General features: G+C 23.8%; 3 protein-coding genes across 3 annotated transcripts in view; 1 reads left to right on the top strand and 2 right to left on the bottom strand.

The window, feature by feature from the left end:
• Phum_PHUM248000 (Junctophilin-2, putative) overlaps nt 1-4,281 on the bottom strand; it is a gene marked incomplete at both ends in the record, with an annotated part of 7,825 nt that extends 3,544 nt beyond the window's left edge. Inside the window, 2 exons of the mRNA XM_002426270.1 lie at nt 1,402-1,613; nt 4,037-4,281. Of these exons, the coding sequence (XP_002426315.1) occupies nt 1,402-1,613; nt 4,037-4,281 (457 nt within the window). The remainder of the gene's footprint in view (nt 1-1,401; nt 1,614-4,036) is intronic.
• Nucleotides 4,282-5,629: 1,348 nt separating this feature from the next.
• Phum_PHUM247990 (calcium and integrin-binding protein, putative) lies at nt 5,630-6,633 on the bottom strand (the record flags this gene model as incomplete). The annotated part of the gene is made up of 5 exons (XM_002426269.1): nt 5,630-5,651; nt 5,763-5,961; nt 6,114-6,361; nt 6,444-6,478; nt 6,583-6,633. 5 exons carry the CDS (start codon nt 6,631-6,633, stop codon nt 5,630-5,632), a joined length of 555 nt encoding a protein of 184 aa, XP_002426314.1.
• A 216-nt stretch (nt 6,634-6,849) lies between these two features.
• Nucleotides 6,850-9,565, top strand: Phum_PHUM247980 (protein GPR89A, putative; the record flags this gene model as incomplete). The annotated part of the gene is made up of 9 exons (XM_002426268.1): nt 6,850-6,891; nt 7,096-7,259; nt 7,433-7,539; nt 7,985-8,210; nt 8,291-8,487; nt 8,603-8,784; nt 8,907-9,092; nt 9,230-9,295; nt 9,374-9,565. The coding sequence occupies 9 exons, from the start codon at nt 6,850-6,852 to the stop codon at nt 9,563-9,565; spliced, it is 1,362 nt and encodes a 453-aa protein (XP_002426313.1).
• Between the last annotated feature and the right edge of the window lie 1,726 nt (nt 9,566-11,291).

Here is an 11,291-nt window from a genome sequence, read left to right as displayed (position 1 = left end):
CAACAAGGCGCTCTATTGTTGTTGTTATTACAAACCCTGGGCAAGAAATAAAAAAAAAAAAAAAATTAAAATTTTGCCAAAAAAATTTAATAAAATAAAATACCTATATAACATTTTATAAATTACATAAACACAAAATTTTCTAAGACAACAACAAAAAAAAAAAAAAAATTTTCCAATTACTTCATAATAATACTAATAATAATAATAATAATTTTTGAATTTTTTTTTTTCCTCTTATATGTATCACAATAATTAATAATAAGTTATTTTTAATAGTATGAATTAATTTTTATTATCATTATTATTATTACCGTTTGTTTTTTTCGAATCGAAAAGAAAAACTTTTTCCCAATGAATAATAATAATAATAAAAATAAATCGTCGAAAATTAGTCATAAAAATAATAATAATAATAATAATGAAAAAAAAATTTCATTCAAATGTGTAATTGTCATATTATTATTTTTCCTAAGAATTTTCGTGAGTTGCTTGCTACTACACCTTCGTAAATATTTTTTTTTTTATTTTTTGCTATTCGTAAAATCGTAAAAAGTTTTAAAAAGTTGCCCTTTATTAAGTGTTCTCTGTAAAATTTTAAAACTCGCACATCCCCACCCACACACACACACACGCACACAAATAATTTTATATTAAATTTTCTTTTTTTTTTTTTTGTATTTTTTCCTACAGGAAAAAAATAAAATAACAATGGTACGTAAACAATAATATGACAGTATAAATTTTAAAAAATTGTATTATTATTATTATTATTATTACAAGAGACAGAAAAGAAAAACAGACAGTAATATTATTATTATTATTATTATTACTGTCAAATTCGATAAAGAAAAAGGACAAAAAAAATTTTATTTTATAACCCAGACTCGAAAAAATTTTCTTTTTTTTTTCCTCTTTCTCTCTCTCTAAAATTAATTTAAAAAGAAAAATAAATAAATAATGATAATAATGATAATAATAAAAATAGTTGTGTAAATAGTAATTTATAATTGACAAAATAAAATGGAGTCATTTTTTTTTTTTTCGTATTTTTGCAATAAAAAAAAAAGAAGAAGAAGATGAGGATGAGGAGGAGGGAAAAAGAAAAAAAGAGTAAAATTTAACCGGCAGCGAAGTAAAAAAAAATTAATTTTAGACGAATTGTTTCGTACAAACTGACCGCGACCCCCAATGAAATAAAAAAGAAAAAAAAAAATCCCGGCCAGTGGTGGGCATAAAATTTTTTGTTTATCTACACACATTTCACCGTAAATTATTTTCGAGGGGGAGGGGGGAAGTGGGAGAGCGTTGTAAAGAAGGAAATGAATTATTTCGGGGTGGGGGGGAGAGCGGGGGAATGGTACATCATTTTCAAATAGAATGTAAAAAAAATTCACTTACCACCATCAGCGTAGGTTTCGGATCCGTGTCCATCTTGAAGACCGTTTGTCCAAGTGCCTTCGTATTTGGCATTTGATGTTGCCGATTGCCTCACGCCATACCTTCCTTTAAAACCCTGTGTCCAATCACCTCTGTATAACCATCTACCTCTTGTTTCGACTCCCAAACCATGTCTTTTACCATTTTGCCATTGACCTTCAAAGGCACTTCCACTGAAAATAAAAAACAAAATAATAATAATAATAATTAATATTTTTTGCTAATCATTTCAATATGATTACATTAATTAATGTTAAACCCTTTCTTCCTTCCTTACCCCTCCCCCCTTCATGCATTCAATGAATGATTTTGAATGTTTTTTTTTTTTATATCATCATCGACCACTTAAAATCCGTCGTACCTTAAATTTTGTCGTTTGTTAATTGATATTTAATTTTATTTACTTATTTATGTCCACCCCTGGGAGTATATAAACGTAAAGCTTTTACCCGAAGATTTGGCATCATTTCAAACTAACAAAGCTAACGCTTCAAATTTCTCTTATTTTTTTTTTTACCTAGCCTTGCATTTTTTTTTTTTTTTTTATTTCAAATCAAAAATTTTTTAGCTAAGAATCTAATTTCAAATTAAAAAAAAAAAAAAAAAAAAACTTTTTTTTTTTTTATTGTTTTCATTTGCCATTAAATGATTTGCTAACAAAAGAATAACAAAGAAAACCGTAGGTAGGGGAAAAGGAAAGAAATAAACTATTAACAATTTTTTTTTTTCATTCGCGGTATTTTTTTTTTTTTTTTTTTTTTTTTTGTATTCTAATATCAAATTCCTCAAACTAAATAAATAATAAAAATTAATTTTTCATTTGTTTCTCTTTTTCCCATTCCCCTCCCCCTTTCCCCCGTCGTTAATTTTCCCCCGCCATTGTTTTCAAAAGACACACATCTCTTATTTAAAACCAAAATAATAAAAATGGCGTCCGTGTGTGATTTCATTGTTTACCTCAAGTTATTAGCATTCAATTAATTTTAATTTTCATTTATTAATAACAAACAATTCGTTATTATTTAATAATTCATTTTACAATTTTGTTTTTTCCTCCTCTCCTCCCTTCCCCCCAATAAAAACGTTTACAGAATTTTTTTTTTTTTATTGGAATAAAATATAAAATTTTTTTTTGTTCATCCAAGACAAAAAAAAAAGAAAATTTCGACAAGGCGGTGACAAAAAAAAAACGTTTTGGGTAACAGTATATAAATTTGCATATATAGATAAGTTTTTTCTTTTTTTTAACGATAATGGAAAAAATCATTTTGTAAAATAATTAAATTTTATGACAATTATTAACAAGAAAAAAAGAAAATTCATTCGGGAATAATTTTAAACCCGCTTCGAAATACCTAAAAACAAAATTTTTATCGTTAAATTACAAATTTAAAAAAAAAAAAAAAAAAAAAAAGGATTTTGTGTAGTAAAATTAGTTAATTTTACACACAGCAGAAAAACAACGCCCAACTTTCCATTATTATTATCATCATTATTATTTATTTATTATAAACGTAATATTCACGCCGAATGCACACACACACACACACACACAACGTTGTTTTTTACTCTTTTTTTTTCTCTTTAAAAAAGGCCGTCGAGTAATAAATAAATTTTTTCTTTTTTTTCTTTTTTTGTTTTTTTTTTTTTAATTTTAATTTTTTAACAAAACTAGATAAAATTTTATAACTTGTATTATTAATAATAATAATAATAACGATGATGATGATAATATTAAAAAAAAAAAAAGATTTTGAATAAAATTTCTTTTTTAATAAAAAAGAAAAAAAAAAAAAGAGTATTTTATTAAGTTTAAGCAGAAGAATATTTGTCATCGAATCGTAAATGGATCTTAAATAAATTTGACGCATGCGCATAACGTGAAACAAAACTTGAGGTTTTTCTCTTTTTTTCTCTCTTTTTTTTCACTTTTTTTTTTTTTTTTTTTGTATTCACCGAAAGACTTTTGTGTAAAATTGAGGGACAAAAAATGTAAATCCTTCTTTGTAAATTTTATTTTTGCCGAGAAAATTCCCTCCCCCTCCTCCCTATCTTATTTTAATAAAATCATAAAACATTATATATATTTACCCTTACGTAAAAAAAAAAAAAAAAAAAAAACGTAATTGTATATGTGAATTATTATTATTATTATTATTAATCTTTGTTTTAACGACATTTTAACATGGTTTAAATGATATATTATACGTTAAAAAAAAAAAATGGCTTTTTTTTTCGTAATGGAGAAAAATAACGGAAAAATTTTTTTTTTGTTAAATGTTACCTTAAATAGAATCTCGACTTAAGTTATTTTATTTTTAGATATTGTGATACATGAGAAATATCTTTTTAAAAAAAAAAAAAAAAAGCTACGCGCAAACACATGTTAACAAAAAAAAAAAAAAAAAAAATTAAATAAACGAAAATTGGGAAAAAATTCACCCCTTTTCGTAACCATTATTCGAATATTATTATTATTATTATTACATAATACGTTGTTATTAATTAACGGTCAATGGAAAATCTCATGGAACATTTTTTTTCTTTTTCGTTTGAATGATTGAAATTGAAAAGTGATTTAATATTTTGTACCCACCTAGGCCATGTGTACACTCCTGACACCTCAAAACCATAGTGCCAGGAGCCGGAGTAAGCTCCTTGACCTTTTGGACCCGTGCACACTCCGTGACCGTGAGCTTTGCCATCTTCCCAACCGCCACAGTAAGTTCCACCATCATCGAAGTCGAAGCGACCTCCGTTGATGGTAGTTTTCGGACCTGTCGCAGTTCCAGATGCTCCAGATATTTCTTGAGTCGCACCACCGTTCACTTGACTTTGCATAATATTTTTTTTTTTAATTTTTTTTTTATTTTTTATTTAATTATTTTGTGAACTAGGTTAAATCACCGCATTTTCGTTATAAAAATTTGTGATAATATTTTTCTTCTCGTTCCCATCATTCGAATCGAGATAGTCGTTCTTTTCGGAAACACGGTCACTCGCGGACTCGACAGCCCGTCCCTGAAGCTCCTGCCGACGGCGGCCTCATTCTACATTTTCACCCCTCCAAAACATGGCACCTTCCGCATTTGCGTTCCGACCGGCAGAGGCGCTTTTGCACGCTTGCGTAAAAAAAAAAAAAAAAAATTATAGCGAACATTACACATCTGTTTATATTCAATTTTGCTTATTGCATCAAAAACAAAAACCTTATCAGATACGTAAATATATGTATACATGTATCAATTTTACAAAAAAAAAAAAAATTTCCCTTTTCATTTACGAGCCAACTATTATTACTCCTCTACAAGTGATTACTTTTTTTTTTTTTTTTTCTGAGAAAGTGATTAATTTTTTTTTTTTTTACAAATTTTCATTGAAAATTATTATTTAAATCTACCACACATTAAACCTAAACTTACAATCAATATCAAAGAATATTTATTATTAAAGATAAATACGCTTAAATGAATTCTGATAAGAAATTACTTTTAAAAAAAACTTTTCTTTTTTTTTTAATAATATATTCAACTGTATAACCAAAATTAAAATTTTCTAATGAGTTTTAACATTTTTTTGTTTCAAAAATATAAAAATTAATAAATTTACTTCTTTTTACTTTTAAAAGAGTACAATTATTTATTATATTTATATTTACTTTTATAAAGAAAAATAATCTAAAAAAAAAAAAAAAAAACACTGTATATTAAAAATTTATCACCAATATTTATGTTGTTCTATATTTTAATTTTCACATACAGCAAATACCACTAAATAAATATATTTATAAAACACAAATAAATTATACATAAATTTATAATTATATAAGAATGTAAAAGAATGTGCGAGTGTGTGTATAGCAAACAAATGATTGAATATTTAAATTTAACCAAAGGTTTTATCGATACATAGGAATTTGCAGATTTGTAACTCGTCTATATTTACACTTTGAAATAAAAGTAAAGATAATTAAATACATTTAAAAAATATCTGTTTTAAAATTAAAATTAAAAGTCTACATACTTATAAATTACTTAAAAAACTAAAATAAAAATTTTAAGCAATTAATTATCAGTTTTCATAAAAATTATTTCGAATAACATTTATCATACCATAATAGCTAATAACAGTGACTCATTTAATTATTATATCGTGATTAATAGTATCCATATTATTTTTGTAAAACTTTTCATAATCTAATTTGAAAAGTGCTGGAAAAAAAAAAAAAAAAAAAAAGAATTAAATAATAAATATTTTAGAGAAAAATACTTTTTTACATTCATTTTAAATAAAAAAATTTTAGTTATTTTCTAAACACTCACTTAATAAAATCAGATGACTTATTAATAATGTGTTCGAATTCTGCAAAAGACAGAGCTCCATCATCATCTAAATCGGCTTCTTCCAAGAGATTTTGAATTACTAACTGTACTTCTTGTTCGCTTAAACATTGTGAACCTGTTAACCTATCGATAACTTTCCTTAAATCTGGAACTCCCAACATATCATCACCATCAAAATCTAAAAATTTAGGAAAGCTTACTTTACATTTTTGCATGTGAATACAAATTATTTTGGTAAATTAGAAGAAACCAATGAATTTTTTATGTATATTTTGCTGTACATAAGTTTGTAACTACATCTAATATAATAACTATTTTAATGAGTCTCACCAAATATTCTGAATGCATGTTCGGCTTTCACAGCTTTTGGAGCTGCATCACTGAATACAGACATCATATCTAAAAAATCTTCAAAAGTACAATCTCCATCCTGACTAGAACTAAATATTTGGCATATTCTGTCACCAAATGGATTAACTTTTAATTCAGGGAATTGAAGTATTTTGGCCATTGGAAGTTTAGCATTTTTATTGTGCCCTACTTTTTCGGGAGCAAGAGCTTTAAACTTTTGATGAGCACTACAAATATTATATAAATAAAAGTAAAAAACTTTGTTTAAAAAATAACAATATTAAATGATTAAAATAAAATTCAACTTACTACAAAACTTCTTTTTTACTAAAGTACGTTAAATCCTTTGGGCAAAGCAGAATTATATATGAAAAATAAATTTAAAATTAACAAAAAATGAAAAAAAAAAAACTGATATGAAAATAAAAACTCTACTTTAAACAGTTACCTGATAATCCTGAAGTTCTTCTTCTGTAAATTGGCTTCTTCCCTGTCCCATGATTATTAATTCGAATCCTTTTATTTGTTTACATTATGTTTAACTGTAAAATTAATAAATACTCAATTATAATTTTCTACTGCCACGTTATTATTTTTAATAAGTTCAAACAATATTTAATAAGAACATGATTTAATAAAGTACACAATTTTATAATTTTGTCACAGAGTATTGAATATAAATTTTTAATGATCTTTATGGCACATTGCGTTAATCATGACTTTTATACAAGATACTTTTATTATGATTGTAAGCCAGGTAAGCGAATCTGGAGCTAACCTAAAACTTTGCAAAGGTTTAATGTCAAAGTACCAAAATTTTTTTTATTATTCCACTATTAATAACATATTAAAGAAATATACTACTTTAAAATTAATAGTTAAAACTCCTTATTTATAAAATTCTAGTCAATTTGAACATTCATAACTGTCATTAATTTTTATCATGTATTCTTATTTCTAGGTTTTCTTTTTTGTGGGAGGCTGGATTTTTTTTGTAAAAAAATTATTTAAAGACTATGAAGTCCATCATCATTTAGTACAACTACTTTTTTCAATTACATTTTCTTTATCTTGCACCATGTTTGAACTTATTATATTTGAAATACTTGGGTATTTAGATTCCAGGTAAAGATGATTTAAATTACACATTATTTAATTTACATTCTGAACAATTAAAATTATGAAAAAAAAAAAAAAAAAAGTCTTACACGATCATTGAAATTAACATATTTAAATCGATAAAATTTTTTGTTTTTAAAATTTTTAAAATTTGTTACAATAATTATTTTTAACTTCAGTTCTAGGTATTTCCATTGGAACTTAGGTCTATACATTATGTTGTTTATGATTGTTGTTCTTATACCATTTTACATTGGCTACTTTATTTTAAGTAGTATGCAAATAGGTTGGTACATCATTTTTATTAATATTTCATCGTTTTTTTTTTCTATAAGAAATTATTTATTCATAAATTTTATGAAGTATAGGTTTTTAATTGAAAAAATAAAATTTTTCCTTATTTATTATTAACAAATTAATGAAGATTGTTATTACATTATTAATTTGAGTTTCCAAATAGTGATTGTTTTGCCTAAACAAATTTTAGTTAACATTTTCAAATTATTAAATTTTAAAACCTTATGTATATGTGTGATAATACATAATCAATAAAATAATTACAATTAAAAAACTTTCTTAAAACTTTAACTAATGTTAATTATTATTTTCTTTAATTATTCATTCATTACAATATAAATTGATTACATTTGCAAATTTAGACTTTTTAAAACTTGTTTTATTGTCAATTTCTTTTTTTTTTTTTTTTTTTTTTTTTTTTTTTGTTTTTTTAGTTAAAAATCAGTTATTTAAACTACTTACCTGCCTTGTCTGGTGCTTTTACATTTATTTATTTTGGAAATTGGGAGACCCATTTCCAATTTTAAGTCCTAAACAAGGCATATTCTCCATTGAACAGGGTATAAGTAGAATTGGTGTTATCGGAGTTACTGTCATGGCCTTATTGTCAGGATTTGGAGCTGTTAATTACCCTTATACTTCAATGGCTTATTTTATTAGGTTATCCTTGCCTTCAGGTTTTTTTTCCTTGTGCTGCATTTCCCCTCAACACATAATTAATTACTTATATTTGTTTTTAGGCCGGTATCTGTGTCAGATATGGTGGCAACAGAAAAAAGATTGCTACAAACGATAGACATGATTCTTGTCAAAAAGAAAAGGATCGCCTTAATTAAAAAGGGTAATAAATTAAAAAACAAGCAACTAGAAGATAGCAGAAGTGGTTGGTGGGGAATGTTGAAAACCGTTACAGCCGTTGGTCGTAATTCGGGAGAAAGTATTCTTTTTAAAAATCTAAAGAAAATTTTATCATTTTTATAAATTTTGTTTTTGTGTCATTTAATTTTTATGAAATCTCACCATAAAATATTTTCTTTAATGAATAAAATTAGATATTTCTCAGCTTAAGTTCGAAATCACTGGTTTGGAGGAATTAAGTCGACAATTATTTTTAGAAGCCCACGACATTCGTAACATGTACGAAAAATCCAGTTGGGCTAAAACATGGAAGGGAAAATATTTCAACGTTTTAGGTTACATTTTTTCATTTTACTGTATATGGAAAATATTTATGGTAAATTTTTTTTTTTTTTTTTGAAAATAAAGGACAGAATGGATTTGAATTTGTTTATTAATTATACTAAAACATTTGTTTAATTTTTTGGAAAAATTCAGCGTGAAAAAATATCTTTTTAGTGTACTATTAATATAATATTTGATAGAGTTGGAAAAAAAGATCCAGTTACGAGAGGAATTGAAATAGCTGTGCATTGGATGGGATTTGAAATAGATGTTTCTTTTTGGTCTCAACATGTTTCATTTCTTTTAGTGGGATGCATGATGGTCACTTCAATTAGGGGTTTATTACTCACTCTAACAAAGGTATTTGTTTTTATAAATATTATATTTTAATTACCTCTCAAGTGTTAGAAAAATGTTAAGCCCCAATATTGTAAAAATAAAATTTGTAAGAAAAAAAAACCTCTTGCTCAACAAATCTATAACAAATTATTTTTCAGTTTTTTTATGCCATATCCAGCAGCAAATCATCTAATGTGATAGTTTTAATACTTGCCCAAATCATGGTACGATTTAAACATTATTTGCATTTATTTATTTATTTATTTGTTATTTAAATGATTTTGCATATTATTATTTTTTAGGGAATGTATTTCGTATCATCAGTTCTTTTAATGAGAATGAGTGTACCTCCTGAATATCGAGTAATTATAACAGAAGTATTAGGAGATCTCCAATTTAGTTTTTATCACAGGTGGTTCGATGTAATTTTTCTCGTTTCTGCATTGTCATCTATTTTATTTTTGTATCTGGCTCATAAAAGAGGTTCGAATTGATTTCGATTTCTCCAAAAAAAAAATAATAATAATAACGGAGGATTTTACATATTGAAATTAATCATTAACAGAATTAACAATGTTAGTTATTGTGATTTAAATTCATTTAAAAAAAAGAAAAACAAAATTACATTTAAACGAATGGTTAACATAAGTTGCCTTTTAACTTATAATTAAATATTTTGTAATTTTTTTTTTATTTTAAAATATTATTACTTACTTAAAATATTTGTTTTTTTTTTTTTTAAAAAAAACAAAACTTCCACGTCAAACTTAAATATTTGTATAGCTATATTTAACCGTAAAAATAAATTATTATTATTATTATTATTTTATAAAATATAAGTTTTAGGATGTTAAAAATATAAATTTTTTGTATATATTTTCAAGACACTAAGTTAATAAGTAAAAAAAATTTAAATATTTCATGTAAATCATGATAAAATGATAAAATTTAAATTGATGATCATGCAACAAAAACAAAAAAAAATGTTTTATTATGCATATTATTGTGTAATATATGCGTTAATTTTTATTTAACATTAATAAAAGCATAAATTTTTTTTTTTTTTTTTTTTTTTATACTGGGATGTAAATTAAATGTAACGTAATATTTTTTTGTTTTATTTAAATTTATATAAACCCCCCCCCCCTTTTTTTTTTAATTTGTAATAAATAATCAAATTATAAATTTATATTATTAATTAAAAAAATTATTTATTTGTTGCAATTATTAAAATTGTATTTTTTTTTTTTCGATTTTTTAAAATAATTTTTCTTTTTAATTTTCATTTTATTATATAATATTAATTTAATATTATATTTTGTGATATTAATTTTTTTTAAGTTTGTTAATATAGTTGGCAAATAATGATAATTTTTACGAGATATAAAATTATGAAATTTAATTACAAAGTAAAAAAAAATTTTTTTTAAAATGAAAATTGTTTTAAAAATATTTTTATAAATAATTAAAATCATAAATAAAAAAATCTCTGTGTATATATATATATATAACGTAGTAAAAACAAAAACATTTGACTGCGTTAATTAAAATATTTTTTTTTTTATTTAAAAAGTTTGAAAATACTTTTAGCGCAAAATGTTTTTCAGTAATAAATAATAATAATAATAATAAAAATGCGTTATTTTATTTATGTAATCAATAATTATTTTTTATTTTAAAAAAAAGTAAGTTTTTATATATTTTTAAATTATATTTTGCTATTATCATTATTATAATTTTATTATTTTATTTATTTTATTAAGAATGTTTTAATATGATATTTTTTTTATTTTGTTTACGGTTTCAGTGTGATTTATTAAATGAAAAATTATTGAAAAAATAATTACAGGAATAATAATAATAGGAAAAACTTGTTAATTAACCTGAAAAATTCATTTTACATTAAATTTGTACAAGAAAATGAGTGAAATCGTCTTCTTACAAAGACTTATTAATTTATAATAAATATTTATTTAATAATAAAAGGAAGAAAGAAAGAAAGAAAGAAAGGGAAAAAAGAAAATTAGTGAATTTTTAACAATTCTTCAGTTGTGAGAAAGAAAAAAATAAAATAAAATAAATAAAAATGAATTATGAAGAGGAAAAAAATTGTGCCGAAATCGATCTTTGTTCAACTCCAGCCGTTGATGCTGATTATTTAGTTTCATTAAGCTCAAGATTAGCAGCATTTGCAGCTCAAAAAAGATCTAAAGTGGATAC

The sequence above is a fragment of the Pediculus humanus genome, genomic scaffold, assembly GCF_000006295.1.
Source record: "Pediculus humanus corporis 1103172107617 genomic scaffold, whole genome shotgun sequence".
NCBI lineage: Eukaryota > Metazoa > Arthropoda > Insecta > Psocodea > Pediculidae > Pediculus > Pediculus humanus.
The sequence above is the reverse complement of the archived record's forward strand: the minus strand, read 5'-3'. Positions and strand labels throughout refer to the sequence as shown.